Source organism: Neolamprologus brichardi, chromosome 14 (genome assembly GCF_056152115.1).
Source record: "Neolamprologus brichardi isolate AB-2024 chromosome 14, ASM5615211v1, whole genome shotgun sequence".
Classification (NCBI taxonomy): domain Eukaryota; kingdom Metazoa; phylum Chordata; class Actinopteri; order Cichliformes; family Cichlidae; genus Neolamprologus; species Neolamprologus brichardi.
Window position 1 is genome coordinate 32,591,757 of NC_142117.1, and position 20,427 is coordinate 32,612,183.

At 41.5% G+C, this 20,427-nt stretch overlaps 1 protein-coding gene across 6 annotated transcripts in view; it reads right to left on the reverse strand.

The window, feature by feature from the left end:
• The window catches only part of cntn5 (contactin 5), a 123,901-nt gene that overhangs the window by 10,588 nt on the left and 92,886 nt on the right, over positions 1-20,427 (reverse strand). For 4 of the 6 annotated variants that reach the window (XM_035910275.2, XM_087851139.1, XM_087851138.1 and 1 more), the window contains 8 exons: positions 19,996-20,132; positions 19,712-19,841; positions 17,098-17,242; positions 13,186-13,313; positions 12,618-12,805; positions 11,095-11,215; positions 7,230-7,388; positions 297-446 (listed from right to left, as the gene is read on the reverse strand). In XM_035910275.2, coding sequence (XP_035766168.2) covers positions 297-446; positions 7,230-7,388; positions 11,095-11,215; positions 12,618-12,805; positions 13,186-13,313; positions 17,098-17,242; positions 19,712-19,841; positions 19,996-20,132 — 1,158 coding nt within the window. The remainder of the gene's footprint in view (positions 1-296; positions 447-7,229; positions 7,389-11,094; positions 11,216-12,617; positions 12,806-13,185; positions 13,314-17,097; positions 17,243-19,711; positions 19,842-19,995; positions 20,133-20,427) is intronic. The other 2 variants (XM_006796652.3, XM_006796651.3) reach the window with 1 other exon arrangement.

A 20,427-nucleotide genomic window follows, 5' to 3' on the forward strand; every position in this document is an offset into this window, starting at 1 on the left:
TCTTTGCTCACCGTAAATGCTATATTTTGCTGTGTTGTTGCCTTGGGGCTTTAAAAGCCTGGCTGCTTTTACAGAAACACTAGACTTGCTGAAATTCACATAAGCAGCTTACTTTCAATGTCTTCCCCAATTAAAATAGAGTACATAAACAGTGGGAATATAACATGGTTCTGAAGTGGCATATGGGGGCAACAGCTAAGCTCTCAAACAGCAATAAGTTATCAACTGGATTTTGAATTGACTATAATAAATATAATTGTGCTCTTACAGCTGATGTCTGTCAAAATCTGTATTACCTGCTTCTTTAGTTCTAACTCCTCTCGAAGGTGCACTAGGATCTCCGGTCCCAATTGCATTGGTGGCCACCACTCTAAATTCATATTCCACCCAGGGGTTGAGCTCCACAGCCATGGCTGACTCCATGTCTCCTGTCACTGGCTCTGGGTCTGCACACAAGAGTATTTCCTGTGTGTTTATTTATTCAGAACAACGTTGCAGTTATAGCACTTCAGTTTTCCTTATGTACAGTATATAATAGGTAAGTACCCTAAGTGCCAGCTTAGCACTTTAAAGGTGTTTGCGGAAAGCACATTGAATAAATCAGTAAGGTATCATATGCCTTTTATAAAATCCTCTCCAAAGAATAGTATAGCTTGCAATAAACAGAAATAAAATGCAACCAGGAGAGGCCAGAGCTTTTTTTATGGCCAAACAATCAAAGGTTTTGACTTCAATCATGCAACTACGTAAGTGTTTCACTGTGAAAAGCCACTGAAACAGGCAAGAAGTGGGACAGATCTGGAAGAGCAACACAGCCTGGATTGTGGCCTACAAAATTGTTGTTTTTTTTTTAACAAAGTCTGTTGACAAAGTCTACATATGAAAACATAACATTTCTTAAATCTAATCCTGTCAAACTGTAGGATGACATAAAAAAGGGTCACAATTTATGCCTGTATGCAAAATGTCAGTGTTGGGAGATTTTAACCTGTGAGTGAAATGAGCCAACAAAAGATTCCTCTGTTCTTACGGACTGTTCAACTTATTTATCATCCTCACAGATTCACTGTGACTTGCTATATTTTCACATCAGGTGGTGATGTTACACAACTTGCTTTAAAGGTGATATATGGCATTTTGATGCACGAACAACAGCTTAAAACGTTACACAGATTGAAGGTGATTTCAGCCATTTTTTGCAGTTTCAGCAGAACAAACCAATGCAATTAAATTACATCCTCAGACTAAAGGAAAAAAAATCTGATTTTATGAATGTATTTAGAATAGAATTACAAGGAGATAATGCAACTAATCTAGTTGCTTCAGCACTGCCATAATCAAGCGTCGTCAATATTGATCCTGCAATAACAAACAAACATTGACTGAAAGCATATCCATGTCACAAATGAACCAGAGGTCTCTAAAGCAGCGGAGCTTACACTCTTATCATTCACAGCGGCTCAGAATGAGATCACTCTGTCAAGCAGGCTGCTCTCCAAACATGAGCTGATAACTCTGTTTGTAAGGAGCAGGAGCTAAAAACCCAATCCCCTTCATGCTAATCTTAACAAGTTCAACACTGACAATATATCAGAGAGACCTAATTGTGCTTTATCAAATTAAATGTAGTTGAACAGACATGATGTGAGAGGAGGGTATACAAAGTATGATTTATATATCTGTGGGGATGAATCATTATCACACCTTAAACTCTGCTATAATTATCACACGCCATATTAAGATGGATTACACACGGTGCTTAGCAAGCCTTCATTCTTTAATGCTAAGTGATAGTAATTGATGGCTATTCCGTGTAGTTACAGAAGAAAAGGATTTCTTTCTAAGCACTGAAAGTGCGTTTTTTACTAAATGAACGTAGATCGGTTTTATAATTCAAGCCCAAAAGGTTAATTTCCTACTTACTGCTGACATGACACTGACTAAAATTCACACCAGTGACATTTGATATGTGCTCAAATGACTTTCTGCTGAGCACCTCTGAACAATAGCCGAATTCAACTAGAAAATGACAGAAAACTGTGTTTCATGTTCTTTATTAAGACCGACTAGCTGTCGCACTACAGCACCAGCCTCAAAGACTGAAACAAACGGGCGCATCAGCCACATTTCCTCCTTCGTTTAGTGTCTGCAGGAAGATGAAGTGACTCTTGCTCAACACGCACAAGGCAAGGAGCAAAATGAAATTACCCTTTTGAGAACAGTGGTATGAGTGCAAGAGGGAAAGGTAATATGTTGTATTAGTTAATAAGTGTTCTTATTTAAACTTGTACTACTGTACTACTACTTGGTAAGACAGTATTTTTTTAAAGCCGTAACCATTGCCGGGATATGACAGTGCTATTTTGTTGGAAAAAAAAATTCAAAAAATTGTCAATTCCAACAGAGTCTCATTTTAACTTTACTGGAAAAAATAAGCATGTTTACAACTTGACATAAATGATCCCCATAGTTAATTTTAGCCTAAGACAACTTCATAGATATCGACTTTTAACATATCTTCTTGTGATTTGTTTAATTGTACTACTATACACGACAAGAGCATTTTTAAAGCCTTCTAAAATTAAAAAATTAAAATATTTAATTAGGGCTGCTCGATTATGGCAAAAATGATAATCACGATTATTTTCACTGAAATTGAGATCTCGATTATTTGACAATATTTATTTCACAATAACAATTATTGAATAATGACTTTAAAGATTGTCAAAAAATAATATAAAATAGTGTGCAAATACTGATAGCAGTGCAAATGTTTGCAATATAAAAAATAAATGAAAAATGTAAACATTGTGTTTAGTGAACTTTGCAGTGTTGCTCTGTGGTGCAGCTACAACACTGTAGCAAAGTTTACACACTGTGTCTACTTGATCCACGTCTGACTCTGCGAACCCATAATGTTTCCACACCACTGAAGTTTTTTTTACCTCTCTTTTCAACCAACGGCAGTCACTCTCCTCTCCAAATAACTTCTGCTTAGCTTTCCGAGCTTCCCTCAGGTCCTCTTAATCAGCGGTCCCCAACCCCCGGGCCTCGGACCGGTACCGGTCTGTGAGTCGTTTGGTACCGGGCCGCGAGAGTTGGGGCTCAGGTGTGAAATGTATAGTTTTCAGGGTTTTTATCGGTTTTCAGCGTTATTTTGTTATCGTTTTTATCGTTTACTCGGTTTTCCTTGGTCTTTTCACGTGTGTTATGAATAAATTTAATTTTTTTTTCGGTACCGGTACTAGTTTTATTTTGTTGTATTTATCCGCGACACCTTAAAGGCCGGTCCATGAAAATATTGTCGGGCATAAACCGGTCCGTGGCGCAAAAAAGGTTGGGGACCGCTGCTCTTAATTGTTGTGACACGTGTTCGAAATGCAGAGAGGTGCGCTCGATTTGCCACACGGAGCAGCGCGAGAGTACAGCACGAGGGAGGGGCTAATAATCGGCTCAGTCATTTTTAATGATCGTTGAAAGCCCAGATCGTAATCGAGATTAAAATTCGATTAATTGAGCAGCCCTATATTTAATATTACAGTTAGTTAAAAATGCACGTGCTAACCAGGTTATCTAGAAACAAATTCACCAACTTCCAAGGTGCAAGGAGAAAAGCACTAAGCCTGAAGAGATAAAACTTGAACACAGACAATAAGCAGTCATACACAGTCGTAGAGGTGAGTTCAGCTGCATATTCATGACTCACATGGACAAGCAGATAAACTAGAACTAAAATAAACTCGGACTGCACTGGAGTGACTTCATTCTCTGTTAGGCATAGCCTTCATTTAAACACTTGAATGAATGAAACAGTGAATACGATCCATTTGCTTCTTATTTATCCTATCCTATCGTATCCTATTCCTACTGTTAAAACTCCCACACGTAGAAGGCAATGTTTACATGGGCATCAGAGAGCACTGTTTTCATAGTTTTTTCTATAGCAACTGTTTAAAACGAGGAATTCCATCCATCCATCCATCCATCTTCATCCGCTTTATCCGGGGCCGGGTCGCGGGGGCAGCAGCCTAAGCAAAGAGGCCCAGACCTCCCTCTCCCCAGCCACCTCCTCCAGCTCATCCGGGGGAACACCAAGGCGTTCCCAGGCCAGCCGAGAGATATAATCTCTCCAGCGTGTCCTGGGTCTGCCCCGGGGCCTCCTCCCGGTGGGACATGCCTGGAACACCTCACCCAGGAGGCGCCCAGGGGGCATCCTTACCAGATGCCCAAACCACCTCAGCTGGCTCCTTTCGATGTGGAGAAGCAGCGGCTCTACTCTGAGCCCCTCCCGGATGGCCGAATTTCTCACCCTATCTCTAAGGGAGATACCAGCCACCCTTCGGAGGAAGCTCATTTCCGCCGCTTGTATCCGCGATCTCGTCCTTTCGGTCACTACCCACAGCTCGTGGCCATAGGTGAGGGTAGGGACGTAGATCGACCGGTAAATTGAGAGCTTCGCTTTTACACTCAGCTCCCTCTTCACCACGACGGACCGGTGCAGCGTCTGCATTACTGCAGCTGCAGCCCCAATCCGTCTGTCGATCTCCGGCTCCCTTCTCCCATCACTCGCGAACAAGACCCCGAGATACTTGAACTCCTCCACTTGGGGCAGGACCTCATCCCCGACCCGGAGTGGGCACTCCACCCTTTTCCGGCTGAGAACCATGGCCTCAGATTTGGAGGTGCTGATCCTCATTCCCGCTGCTTCACACTCGGCTGCGAACCGCTCCAGTGCGAGCTGGAGGCCCTCACCCGATGAAGCCAACAGAACCACATCATCCGCAAAAATCAGAGATGAGATCCTGAGGCCACCAAAGCGAAAGCCCTCCGCCACTTGGCTGCGCCTAGAAATCCTGTCCATAAAAATTATGAACAGAACCGGTGACAAAGGGCAGCCCTGGCGGAGCCCATCACCCACCGGGAACGAGTCCGACTTATTGCCGGCAATGCGAACCAAGCTCTTGCAACGGTTGTATAGGGATCGAATGGCCCGTAGCAATGGGCCAGACACCCCATACTCCCGCAACACCTCCCACAGGACACCCCGAGGGACACGGTCGAATGCCTTCTCCAAGTCCACAAAACACATGTAGACTGGTTGGGCAAACTCCCATGCACCCTCAAGTATCCTCGAGAGGATGAAGAGCTGGTCCAGTGTTCCGCGACCAGGACGAAAACCGCATTGTTCCTCCTGCATCAGAGGTTCGACTAGCGGACGAACTCTCCTTTCCAGCACCCTGGCATAGACTTTCCCGGGGAGGCTGAGGAGTGTGATCCCCCTGTAGTTGGAACACACCCTCCGGTCCCCCTTCTTAAAGATGGGGACCACCACCCCGGTCTGCCAATCCACGGGTACTGCCCCTGATCTCCACGCAACATTGCAGAGGCGTGTCAGCCAGGACAGCCCTACAACGTCCAGAGCCTTCAGGAACTCGGGGCGGATCTCATCAACACCAGGGGCTCTGCCACCAAGGAGTTGTTTAACTGCCTCAGTGACCTCGCCCCCAGAAATTGGCGGGTCATTCCCCTCATCCCCAGACTCTGCTTCCTCCTTGGAAGACGCGTCAGTGGGATTAAGGAGGTCCTCGAAGTATTCCTTCCACCGCCTGACAATTTTCTCAGTCGACGTCAGCAGCGCTCCGCCAGCACTATACACAGTGCAGGTAGAGCACCGCTTTCCCCTCCTGAGACGCCTGACGGTTTGCCAGAACCTCTTCGAGGCAGTCCGAAAGTCTTTTTCCATGGCCTCTCCGAACTCCTCCCACACCCGAGTTTTTGCTTCAGCCACTGCCCGAGCCGCATTCCGCTTGGCCTGTCGATACCTGTCGGCTGCCTCCGGAGTCCCACAGGCTAACCAAGCCCGATAGGACTCCTTCTTCAGCCTGGTGGCTCCCTTCACCTCTGGTGTCCACCATTTGGTTCGGGGATTACCACCACGGCAGGCACCAACCACCTTGCGGCCGCAGCTCAATGCAGCAGCTTCGGCAATGGAGGCGCTGAACATGGTCCATTCGGACTCAATGTCCCCCGCCTCCCTCGGAATGCTGTTGAAGCTCTGCCGGAGGTGTGCGTTGAAGATCTCGCGGACTGGGGCCTCTGCTAGTCGTTCCCAGCACACCCTCACTACGCGTTTAGGTGCACCAGGTCTGTCCAGCGTCCTCCCCCGCCACCTGATCCAACTCACCACCAGGTGGTGATCAGTTGACAGCTCAGCCCCTCTCTTTACCCGAGTGTCCAGAACATATGGTCGCAGGTCTGGTGATACGATTACAAAATCGATCATCGACCTACGGCCTAGAGCGTCCTGGTGCCACGTGCACTTATGGACACTCTTATGTTCGAACAAGGTGTTCGTTATGGCCAAACTGTGATTAGCACAGAAGTCCAATAACAAAGCACCGCTCGGGTTCAGATCAGGGAGGCCGTTCCTCCCAATCACGCCCCTCCAGGTCTCGCTGTCGTTACCCACGTGAGCATTGAAGTCTCCCAGCAGGACAACAGAGTCTCCAGGTGGAGCACCTTCCAGCACCCCCCCCAGGGACTCTAAGAAGGCTGGGTACTCCGAACTGCCACTCGGCGCATAAGCGCAGATGACAGTCAGGACCCGTTCCCCGACCCTAAGGCGCAGGGAACAAACCCTCTCGTCCACCGGGAAAAACCCCAACGTACCGGCAGCAAGCCGAGGGGATATTAGAATACCCACCCCAGCCCGCCGCCTCTCACCAGGGGCAACTCCAGACTGAGACAGAGTCCAGCCCCTCTCCAGGAGACTGGTTCCAGAGCCCAAGCCGTGCGTAGAGGTGAGCCCGACTATATCTAGCCGGTACCTCTCAACCTCACGCACTAACTCAGGCTCCTTCCCCACCAGAGAGGTGACATTCCATGTCCCTATTGCCAGTCTTGGCAGCCGGGGGTCAGTCCGCCAGGGCCTCCGCTCCTGGCCGCCACCCGGCACACAATGCACCCGACCCCTATGGCGCCTCCTGCAGGTGGTGGGCCTGCGGGAGGATGGGCCCATGTCTCCTCTAGGAGGAATTCAAACTTTTCATATAAGTAAGAGAAGATTTCCAAAGAAAATTGTATTTGTTTCTCTTGAAAACAGTAACCTTGATCTAGTTGGATTGATTCTCTATCTTGGTATAGAACATTGGGCAGGATTACGACCTTTGTATATATCCTCACATTAACCTCCCAGATCTACAGGCTGCAATTTGCTCCTTATTGATTACCTGTTTTGACAGTTTGCCAACCTAATGAAAATGGGCTTCGGGCCTGTATATTATAAGTGCTGATAGGGCTGTGGTTGTCGACGCCACGTGTCCACGACAGAGTGGCTGTGGTGTCTGTGATCTCCTCCACTATCACCACTCCAGGGGGTCCGGGGGGGCCTGGTGGAAGAAAAAGGAGACACAGATAAAACATGTTTGAGAGTTTAAAAGAAAAACGCTTCTGAAATGGCCACGCAAAAAAGGAAAAAAGCAAATAATCATCAATCTTTGCTGCTGTTTGAATCAATTTTTAAGCTGGCCCATTGTGATGTTTTCATTATGGGCTGTTACAATTAGATACACTAATGGATGCAACTGCGGAAGCATTAGGAGGGAAATGCAGCTGTGCGCGTATGGTGACAAAACCAGCTCCCTGTTGTAATCTTTACACAAACAGACACCAGACAAGAACACAACATACTAAACTGACTAAAGTGAAGCAGGCTGCAGGTTGACACAAATTCATTGCCAAGGATTTGATGATGATTAAGGGATAGTGACGCTTCCTTTTTTTGGATTTTTGGAGGGAATTTGCCAGTTCTGCTCAGCGTGACTGGATGGCAGGGCTTCCTCTGTTTTAATACAGCTGAACATATGTTTACCTAAGTCTTCAGAGGTAAACATATACTGCAGCTAAAGCAAACATCTAAGGACTCTAGAGGGAACAGCTGTAAATGAAAAAGCAGGCAGGTGGCGCGCTCAGTGAAAATCAATCTACTGTGTCCCCCCAAAAGTGCCCATGAGAAAGCAACACTGCAAGGGCCATTTTTTTGCACTGTGGGATCCAAATAATTACTGTCATAGACGTCTATCTGGAATGTTTTGCCAGTGTTTGGGCAGTGAATGAGTTGATTTCTATTAGCTACAGCTAGTTAGCAGCTTAAGCTTTGACAGGTAGGAGACAACTTACTGTTTATTTTATGTCCTTTCTTATTAATAGTATATGGTATTTAAATGTTGTATCTGCAGATGATGCAGATGCTTAAAATAACAATTTGAATTGTCGATATTTTCTATCTTGGAAACAAAGATATTTTCATTATATATAAAATAACTGGATCAACTCAAAATGAATGTGAACGATACATGCTAGCCATTGCCAGTGATAAATACCATCCTTTCTGCAGATGTGCAGTTAACAAGACAAATATCCACCTATAATGATGTCCGGGGGATGCATTCGAGCTTCTCTACCATGTTTTATATTTTTTGTTATTAACTAATGCATTTCTTTTTGTTTTGTCAGCTGTAATGAAAACATATTAAACTGTGGCTCATAACTAGGGGTGCATATTAAATCGCATATTTTACACACTCTGCTAATAATAGCACAGATAATATTTCATTTCTAGGGAGCTGTGTTGCAAATCCCCCCCCCCCCCCCCCCGCCCCCCCCACACACACACACACTTTTCATCCCAAGTTACCTGTCTGATTGCTCACCATAGGTTTTCTAATAAAAGTGAAAAGTCCACAATATCAAATGAAAAAAAAAAAAAGAAGTAAAATAACAACAAACAAAACTATTTTTGTTGTACTGGGTTTTAGTGGAGTTTCTGTTCATAGTTCCTCTCCCTTAAAGAGTAACTTTCTTTCAAACTATCTCCCTTCTGATTGGCTGGCTGTCAAAAATGTCACATAACTGGTATGGGTTACTGCTATAAGCCTGAGATGACCATATTATTGCCACAACATCCCTACTCAGGGACATCTTTACATATAAGAGTAGTAATAATTTTTTTTAGCTGAAGGTTAAAAAGATGACTTCATTACTTGAAATTATGACTATTAAATAGGGATGGGTATCGTTTAGGTTTTATCCGATACTGGTGCCAAACCGGTACTTTTGAAACGGTGCCGGTGCTTAAACGGTGCCCAAACTGGTGCTTAAAGAATGGAGAACACAAAATTGGTCCAAAAACCTCTCATGTTCAGCTGTTATTTTGTAAAAAGATAACAATGTTAGCCTTTTCTGCAGGTATAGGGCATATATGGTATCACTCTGGGCTGGAAGCAGTGCTTAAACAATGGAAAAAACAAACTTTGTCCAAAAACCTCTCATGTTTAGCTGTTTTCCACTTTTTCTTTGGTTATTTTAGCCTTTTTGGCCAGGGTGAAGGGAGTATCTGCCATCAAACAAGAAGACAGCTGCATGTAGCTATGATGATGTTTGCTAGTTCACCTTACATGCATTAATGTAATAACGTGGTTAGCCTACTCAACGTAAATTACACACGAACAACATTAAGCTACTCACGCAGAGAAGAACGGCTGCTGCTGCCATCATCATCCTTCATCACTTCTGCTACACTGGCAGGGCTAGGGGCCAGGAATCTACTCTTCGGTTTTTTGAGGGATGTTGCTAACTCCGGTCCGATAACAGGCACCACACCCGCAGTAGATGTGCATGGTGTGAGGTCTCGCAGCAAGCTATCAAATATGGCGCATTTCTCGGCTTTAAAAAAAACGCTATGCATCGCCAGGTGTTCCATCAGATTTAAAGTGTGACCTCCTTTGACAGTATCACAGTATCACCTTAAAGCACTTGTTGCAGGCTGCTGAGTTTGCATCTTTTGCTGTGAAGTACAGCCAGACTTTTGACCGCTTCGCCTTGGGCGTTTTTAATCTGTAGCTCTGCTCTAAAAGAACGTACGTACCTGGGCCCGCCTACTATCCTCGGAAACGTAAAATGATTGGCTAGAATCTAAAGTGTATCATTCCATACCAGTTGGTGGCGGTAATGCACCTTTCAGTTGTTTGCCAACCGCCAATACAAATGTAAGGAAGAAGAAAGTGTATCACAGCTCAGGAAATAAAGCACCGAAATGTGCGCTGCTTTTCGGTCTGGTTACTACCGTTTATGTCAGAACCGGTACCCATCCCTACTATTAAATATGAGCATCAACCATTGTAATTGTTATACATAAGAGAAAATGAAACACATCCGAGGTTTACTTTAAACCCCAACACTAACAGTTTGAGTCCACCTGCACAACAGTATTCCAGTGACTATCACCAACCACTGATATTAAAGTATTGCCCGCAGACAATCAATAGGCAAAGCTTAACTTGACATAGATTTGCTTTCATTATAAATATTCCTGCCATCTCCCATGAAAACTCCTCAGGCAATGAGGCTTAAATAGTGTCACTCATAAAATGATGATTAGCCTGACAATGCGTTAATGTGTCATTACAACAGTCAAAAAACCAAAAAGCCCAGAACTTGCATGGGCAATTTTCAGCAACAATCAAAAAATAACCAACACATTCGATCATTAGACATTTCAGTCAATCTATTTAACAGCACATAGCAAACCTGTTCATGCAGATGCAACATCTGTTGAGGACATTCACCATGATAATGTAAAATTAGTAGAAATGATCAAAAAGGGGCAATAATGTGGAAGTAGTCTTGGCGCAATTGTCCCCAGCAGGAGCAAATCTCTAATGATCACTGTAATTAACCAACTTCCCAGATGAGCTGCACTTGTAACAAATTGGGCTAATTTAATAGATTCCCAGAAATTGTTAACATTATTTCAGAGAATTACTAACAGCTTTAAAGCACTGGCTCACTAAATTTGAAAGTCTGTCTTGGGCCCACATGTGCCCATATGTTCACCGAGATAGTTTTTCATTATGTCAATGTTCCTGTTCACCTAAAAGCTAGCCAAGTGGCACAGTGACTTAGACTAAATTCTCCAAGAGTGTGCAATACCGTAATTCTGTACTGCAGTTGTGGATTAGTTCAAGAGAAGCAGTAAGTCGCCAGCAATAAAGAGCGCGCAAGACGTCACAGTGTACTGCCAGATAACAAGCTTACCTCGCACAAGAAGTTCTGCCTCTGCAAATACAGTGTCAGCGCTGGTCTGGGCTCTGCACCCGTATTTCCCAGCATGCTTCAACAAAATGTTCCTAATCATCAGATCCACTGTTGAAGACTGCTGCAATTGGGAAAGGAAAGCATTAAAAAGTTAGGTATTAGGCAAGCCTAAATGTGCTCGACACAAAAAGCGTGATTCCTTTACATCTTGTAGAGGCTCATGTGGCTTGAAAAATTCCTGTTTAATTCAGGTGCTTGCTTGGTGCTACATTCTTCAGCTACCCGTATTTTCTCTCTGCTGAAATGAGAAATGCCTAAGGCAAGACTGGGAATAATTCAAAGTCTACAGGCAGCTGTTTAGCAGGAAACCTGATTAAAATTACAAACCATGCATCAGCCAGGCTTCTGTTGTGCCTGTAAAGAATTGTCACTGCAAATACTTCCTCCCTAGAGGACAGGTTGTAGCAGAGGACATATCAGGGCAGATGTGATTTTAACATCCTCTGTTGATAAAGGAATAGTGACATAAACAGGACTCCCTGCTAGTAGCTTGCTGATTTGTTTTCAACTTTAACATTTTATGGTTGGTCACAATTATGGTGACCAATTATTTTTTTGCAAAGAGGGAAAAAGCACCTCTGAAAAAACCCGAAACTAAATTAACTTGTATAAAAATGTTGCACCTTGAGGCAGAAAATTATATATTGATCTATTGATCATCAATTGATCTGCTGGTCCTAAACAAACAAGTGAAACATAGAGGTCAGAAGTGGTCCAGCAAAAATAACAAAGATAAATATGAAGAAGGTGAAAAGACAAGGTTAGCCAAACAGTCCTGTAGCTGAGGGAAGCCAAAGGTTAAATTTCTTTCTGTGTATATTCTGCTTTTGCTGGTACATCGCATATAAAGGATCATTGATTGTGTATACCCTGGTCAATTCTAGAGGATAAAAGTCAAAGAGAAGATACTGTGCTATATTAGCTCTGGATGGGAATAACTACTGTGTACTTGTTGTGAGCAGAATCTTAGACTTTGCCATAACCAAGCCAAGCTTGTCAGCTTTGAAGAAAAGCTGACAATAGCCTTACCTCTCATACTAAATCACTGGTGACCCTGATAAACCTTTAAAGCTGAGCCAGTATGAGTCAGTGTCTCATTTTCACAGTTCACAGGTGAAATTCAAAACAAAAGGACTGTCTTTGATATGCATAAATGGGTTATTTATTGACTCGCTTTGATGATACCACAAGGCTGTCTGACCTTTGGCGGACCTGATTCTTTTTCAGGTGTAACAAGTGTTCGGTTCAGTAAGAATACTGGAAGGAAAATTAACTTAAATAGGTTGGTTGACAGGCTCAATGAATGTGGAAAAAATTAAAATTAAACAAAAGGCAAAAAAGCCTTCTGTTTACACAGAAAATATGCATAGTTATGCAGATAATTAGATAGACAGAGATAAATAGTTAGATAGGAACAAAAGCAAATGTGTTAAAATTGCTGTTAATAGTACTATTGCTCTTACTCGGGCTCTTACTGTTTGGATGTATTCAAAGTGGCCACCGTCATACTGAAAGTTGATTGGTTTCTGGTTGAAGAACCACTGGAAAGCCACATCCAGTGACGTGTCATGTGTCGCCTTGCAGCTCAGCACCACACTCTCCCCGACAGTCACCTCCACTCTGCTCGGGCTAAGCACCACACGCATGGCCTCTGAAAGCACAAAGCTGCTGCACTGTCACCTCAGGCTAACGGAAGGCAGTGCATTTAACTGTGACATCAGAGGCAGAGCAATCACGGGAACCCAAGCCTAACCTGGGCAAAAACACTCACCTTTGTCAGATAAATATCCTGGTTAGCTCTGTTCTAAACTGTGCGCAGTGCAGCTATGAGACATACTATTACACTGCTGGAGTGTGCCCTTGTAATATGATTCTTGAATGTGAGAGGCCTTCTTCACGGCTGAGCAAGCACAATAAATTCCCTGGCACCCGAGCAAAGGTGGGGAGGAAAAAATGACATTGGGGACTGTTTACTGGTGGCCGACTTGTGCTAATTTGGCAGAAAATAAAGGCCTTCAGGGCATCACTTACCTTTTACCCACAGTATGGCAGTCATCTCTGCCGAGCCCAACTGATTCTCTGCCCGGCACACATAGTTCCCCTCATCCGCTCGGCTGGAGTTAACAATTTTCAGAGTGTTGTTCCGTAACAGCATAATCCTATAAGAAAAGGACACAAAAATCAATACTGGTTTGAGAAACAAATTCACATTCAAACAACAAGTTCAAGCATGAGGTTATATGTTTTGGGGTTGTTCGGGTTACAAGAATAGTAACATTCACTATCGGTAAGAGCATATGCAATCTCATGAGATATGCTTGAAATACTAACTACTAGAAGTTAGTAGCACTGGATCCAACATCTCAAAGTTGTTTATATAACTCGATTTCAACAAACTATGAAAATAAACACATGAAATAAAGATTAATCGTAGTAAAAATGTGAAAATGAATTTGATTTTTTGATACCACTAAATAGCTCCACCATGCACAAGATTAAAGGGAAATGCTTTTAAAGATAATGAGGACAAGGTTTTGATGTCAAGAACAGAGAAAGTTATTTCTCTGACTTTCAATTTCACTACAATGCTTTGCTATATTTAATCTTTAAAAGAACACAATCAGCGGCAATTTATTCTAATTGCAGAATAATTTAAAAGTCACTGATGAAACATTTCAGTACAAAATCTGCAGAGAACACTACACAAAGTACAATAATAAGAATAGATGACAAGATTCTTTGTTAGGTATACGTAAATAGTGCATTTATCTTACAGAGTGCTCATGGTAGCGCCAGAGAAACCTTAAATGTTCATTTAATGTATCTAAAGCAAAAACTGTCAGATGCAGATGTACATGTCACCAAGCTGCCCTCCTTAAATACACACCGGAGACACAGAAAGAAACAGCCACAGCTTTCCCGTCTCCAGTTGAAAGACAATAGTAATTAGGTTTTAACAGTTCTCTCTGAGTTGTAAATAACAGCTGGAAAATGCATTGGTTGACATAAGATAGTTGTGGCTGTAACTATACAAAAAGCCTGAGAGCAGGTGTGTGAGCAGATGGCTATAGAGCAGGATTTATGTTAAAGTATGGCATTGTGACCATGTTGTGATCATGTCACGCTGCTCTCTAGGGCAAACTGATTCCTTTGCGATGTTTATGTTATGTCTAATTTTAAACGGGGAGGTGGTTAATACTTTGAAATTATTGTTAGTTTTGTTTTTTCAGATTCTTGCCTTTGAGGCAGGATATATAAAAGTGTATGAACTCGCACCATTGGCAACTGAGGTGCATCCACATACTTTTTCTTTTTAATTAGAAAATTAATTTCACTCGTCAAAAATAACAAGGGGGTGTGAGGTTTTCCGGTCTTTTGCCGTAATTTAATTCACATTATTTGGCATTCACATTTACAACAGTAAGCACTTTCATCATGGGGCAAGGTGATTAAAATTGGCAAGGGGATCTTCACGAGGGCGTGACTAAAAAATCTTGCCACACATACACAATTCTGTGGCAATCTGCAGCCAGGAGACATTTTTCAAATTAGCGTAAAAAAATTTACATCTGACAAGGACACTGAGGCAGAAAGGACAAGATAGGGAATGCTGGGTAAACAGAATATGTGATGTAAACATAAGAAGATCACAGCTAAAATATAGGATTTGAAAACTTCATCTAAAGAAAGATCTCTGAAGTGAAATAAAACAGATTGCAACAATATACTAATTTACATATGAAATTAGTAACCTATTTAAATTTTTTGTGGAAAACATTTTGCAATAATAAAAAATGGTGAAATTATGGTCTTCCTGATTGGCTCCCAAACAAAGTGTTTGTAGATTTCAAATGAGTCTGCCACGTACTTTCAAACTAATAGGATTAATACTTTCTATTTAAGAGACAAAAGCCCTGAACATTAGTGGAAATCCATGTTAATTACAAACCTTCATTAAGTCAGCACAGCTGTCAATGCCAGATAAACGTGACGCTCGATTCCTCCTGGTCTTTCATGAATAGGACGTCTCTACACCCATAAACTCTTTACTATTGGAAATGGCAGAAAATCCTTACAGGAGTCACTCTGACCAAGACCTGCAGACGCATATCTCCTCGTCTCTATTTTGGATTTTTCAGATAGAAATCGTCCTCTCACAAGATTGATCTCAATTTGAACAGCACCTCCCACAAACGCACAATTACCTGCTTAACCTACTATAGCGACCTTAAGTTGCAATGCATAAGATGCCGAATTCTAATTAGATCTGAGTCTGCGATCATCAAAACACTGAATATCTTAAGAGAAAATCTATACGAAAATGTGAAACACTGATTGTAGAGCTTATAAAGAAAAACAACAACACCTCACAAATATAAAGATCGCACTTTATAGTGAATTATATATTAATAGGAGGGGAGAGATGAGCAATTTCAGACAGTTTATTTGAAGTTAGATATTAAACAAGATTAAGGTTGTGTTGTGATATGAAAAACATCTGCAAAGGTTTGACAAAAACCTTAGCGCCATTAATCACGACCCATCCATCAGTTGCAGGAAAAATGTCAAAAGGAACCCTATGAAGACTATTTTAAATTTAATGGAAAATGACATAAATAGCACAAACTTCCACTAACCTCTGAAACGGTCCTGATAAACTAATCCCTGAATATTCTTCCACCTGTTAGAGAAAGGAAGATTTGTCCCTGCCTGTTTGAAGGAGCCACATACTGAGGATCTGATTATCAACTGGCTGTCCTTGCTGTGAGCCTGTTCAACAGACTGCTGAATCTTGGCCGATAAACAAAGGTTCCATTCTCTCACTCAAAACTTGAGATGCTCAGCCATGACTGATAATTTCAGCGGCGTCGCTCAGTTTGATTGATAGACCCGCGCCTTGCTCAGCCCCCTCTAGGTGCAATGGAGAGATGTTTCTCATAAAAGATGATGCATCAAACTGCATGTGAATTCCAAATGCAATTGTGTGGTCTAAATTGTCAGCATCCTTGAGAAGGAGGTGGGGTTGAGGATGAGTCTCCAGAGCTTTGCCAGTACCTAAGGTGTTTTATTTTAGCAGTGACACTTTATTTCAGTTACAGTAATGAAACTGTGATGTGTTACAACAAGACATGTAGACAATTCCTCAAGGGCCTGAGCTCCAATGATAACAGTGGAATTTATGCCGTAAAACTAGGATGAATAACAATATAAAGATATCGAGGGAGACAAACTTTTCATGACTTCATACATATTTTACAGAGCAATTAACTTTCTCTCATAATATTTTATTCTCTAAACTGTACAGATGAACTAAAAATCGGATTCTATTACAAAAAAAGAGCTGCGGCACTGTAAATCTACGACTATTCAAAGAAAATATATGCTGCCTCTCCCAGTGATAAAAGTGGAAATTAATCCTTTGTCAAGTCTAAAAGATTTCTTTCCAAACACTGAAACAATTCTAACAACATATTATTATACAGGCTGATCTACTTAAGGTAGATTACGTGTTTTACATGTTTATCCTAGTTTTTACACAAATACTTGTACATAATCTTATAGGCTTGTGGTGATATACTGTTTAAAAGCAAAAATCATAATTAAGAGTAGAGATCTACCCTACTAATAGACACGCCTGTAACACTGAGCCCCTGTACACAGTGCACACGACATGTATCTACAGTGGTTTTTGAAAACAACCATATCACACCATACACCGTGTTGAACATATGTCGCATTTCTAAGTTTAATATGATGACACACACATTACACACTCAAATATCCTAAGCAGAACTATTAGCTCTGAGGTTCTTGCAAGTTGCATGCAAAGGGACAAATGCACAAAAACAATTTAAAAACTCCATGCATTCTAATAAACAAGATCAAAATAAGATATCCAGTATGTTCAAAGTTACTTTCATTTGAGAGTGGTCATGTTTGTACCTTTTATTTGGTATTATCCTCCGGTCTCCTCTCTTCCATGTTATCCGTGGTTTGGGTGATGCCTTTGGTTTGCAATCTAATGACACATCTTTTCCAAGTGTGGCTATGACCCGTATGGGATTGGGGAGAAAAACGGGTGCTGATGCTGTGTAAGACAAACAAGATGCGCATATTACTTTATAGGATTTATAAAGTATATCGAAATATTTCTTTAATAAAGATTCACTACTTTAAGTGCTTATTTTAAGGGACATTTGATCGTGGATGTAGCTTTAAAACAATCTATGAATCAAATGACTTCTAATAAAATGCAGTATTACTATCTTCTACCAGAATGTAAGCAGCAAAATTCCACACAAGCTAGCTGAATAATGTATTCAGTGGAAATTTGGATTCTTATTTTATTTTATTTCATCTGACACAGTTTTCAAATTCACCTGCTTACTTAAGAAATAAAGCTAAATAAACAAAACAAAACAAAAAAAAACCCATATACCTGATGCTTATTGCTGTTTTAATTACTGAATAATTGCTGAAACTTAAAAAAGTTAAAAGCATAATGCAATTCTGACTTTTCAGCTGTGGTATTTCAAAGTAATTATTTTAAAAATGCTAGAGGGTTCAGGCTGGCACATCATGACTCAGAACACTGTGTTAATCGAAATTTACTGCAAATAACTACAATTTTCATAACAAGTATTACAAGGAGAGCTTTTATGCATACATGTATTCTTTTATTTACTGTGAAATGAGCCACTTTGGCTATGTATTATAATCACACACATATATGTATATGAAATTTCAATTAATATAAGTGCAGTGCAAAAACAAATGAAGCAATAATTTTGTAAAAAAAAGGCTTCAGGCATTAACGTTGTGGTGCTAGCATATAGCTTAGTTACAAATCAAGGCCATCTAGAGGCTACAGGGCTTAGTCAACTGTGATTATTCAAATTCTGAATGATGCTTCATAGGTGACATTATACACAATGACAATTCAATCCCATCTGTAGCTACAGGCTGACCCCTTCTCTCCCTGTGACACTTGTGTCTTTGAGCCCCAGTAGCTGTCTGAGTGGCAGAGGTCCCTCTAGACACGAAAGTAGCAGAAAACAGAGCAGTTGCTGTGCGTATTTGTTTTAATCAAAATAAGAGCAGGCCTACAGCTGCTGGTGGCAGTACCCGTATTACTTCACCCGCCACGCTCCCACAAGAGCTGGATCGAGGACAAGATCACAGACGTGAGGGCAGCCGCTGCCCCCACATAGCCTCTAGTGATCGCTCATCTGCAGGCTGTTATTAGTCATGTAATCTGTCCTGATAGTGTTTGCTTGTGGACATCTCCACAGAGCACAGGTCACCGGGAAGATGTGCCTGGGGGTTATACTTATGAAAACATTCGTCAACAGTCTCTAAATATCACAAGTGTGACTCTGTCTCCAAGGAGGGCAAAAAGCACCTCCTCGTCAGCACAGATAAAACTTTTTTAAAAAAACAGCACTTTTGGTTCTTGCAGGCAAGCCTTTGAATTTAAATCAACTGAGCAGTGATTGTTTTACACTGGTTTTATACTAATCTTTTAAATATTGGACAAAAAAAACCCATATCCACTTGCAGTAAGATTTTCAAAATGCCACAGACTTGCCTTCAAAAAAGGCCAAGCCATACAGACAGTAAATCAAACTGTCCCTCAGGGAAACATGAAAGGGGAATGGGTGTCACAGATGTGTCCCAGTATAGAAAATGACAGGGAGAAAATAGTGCATCAAGACAGAACAGTGGACTGTTATGTTTTTTACCCAGGAGCCTCAACAAAGAACACAGCTTCTTTGGCCTTTAATGTCATTAAAGTGCTTCTGATGGAGGTCTTGTTATGTACAAAAAACCAAACCAGCAACAAGAAAAAGATACATATACTCTGTTAGAAATAATGAGAAAACTTCACCATCAATATATAGACCATGTAGGCCGATATATTAATGGTTATAAGTGATTATTAAGTGATAATAGTAATGACTGACTAATAAATGGCCGATGAAAGTTGTGTCCGGATCGAAGATTTGTTTTCCTAAGTAATGGGAGAAGTAATGTAGTCTGGGCTTTGATGACAAACGATAGAGCGAAGATAAGATTCTAATGGAGTCATTAAACTCCATCAAAGAAACCATTGATGTCTTCCTCTTAGTGTTTGCTCCCATTAGTATAAATCTATACCTACAAGTCATTGGTTTTTGTTCTCAGAATAAGGTAGAACTATTCAGGACTCTCCTAAGCTTAATGCTTGCAGACACCTCACTGAATATAACTATAAGAGGCGTTCTTTTATTCATGCCGCCCACCGCCTGGGTTAAATCAGGGACCATTGATTGGCAATCAGCACATCTCACAGTTCAGTGTTCTCCGCTTGCATTTCAGCAACCCGCCCTTACCTATCATGTAGTACCTTATTCAACTGTCAATACTGAATCTCTGCAATTTATTCTTTGCAGACATTCAATAAAACAATATGCAGAAAAGGAAAGTAACATAATTAAAGTAATTCACACCAATCCTTTCTGTTTTTGATACATTACTTTAATTATGTTGCTCAACTAAAAATCCATTTAGCTGATACCTAAAATCTGGAGTTCAGCATTAGAGTAGATGGCCGCATATTTGTTTTCTGCAACACACTGGTACATTCCCGAGTCCGCCTGCTGCACTTTGTGAATGGTCAGTTCCCCATTCACTATTTCAAGTCGACCCTGGAACAAAAAAAAAAAGAATAAAGGAATATTCCTCCTGGATGCGGAGATAATTTTCAGGATTGTACTGCATATAGTCGGTGTGAAGATTCACAAGGATGATTCAGATGTTCCATAGAGCAAAAGAAAGGGTACTGTGAAGTAAAATGGGTACCTGCGATGTCAAGGGCAAACCATTACGAAGCCAGCGATAGGTGGGCCGGGGCCTCCCAATGGCCTTGCACTCCCATTGGAGCTTCTCTCCACTATCCATCTGAGTATCATTAATCATTCTGACCCACTGCGGGAGGGCTTGAAGATAGAAAAAAAAAATACGAATAAGTAATGTATCCTTGAAGTGCACACCAGATACAAGAACATGCATGCATGAATACATCGTCAACGTACAATGTTACAATGGCTGAATTTTTTATTAGAGTTGAATAAAATCAGTCACTGATTAAAAATAAACTATTATGATTACTAATTTATAAATTAAGTTTCAAATCAGATGTGTCATGTATTTCATGTTTGTGTACATGTTGCTTTTATTAATCTCAGTAATATTTTATGTTTTAATTAGTTAATTTGAGCATTTTAATCTTTA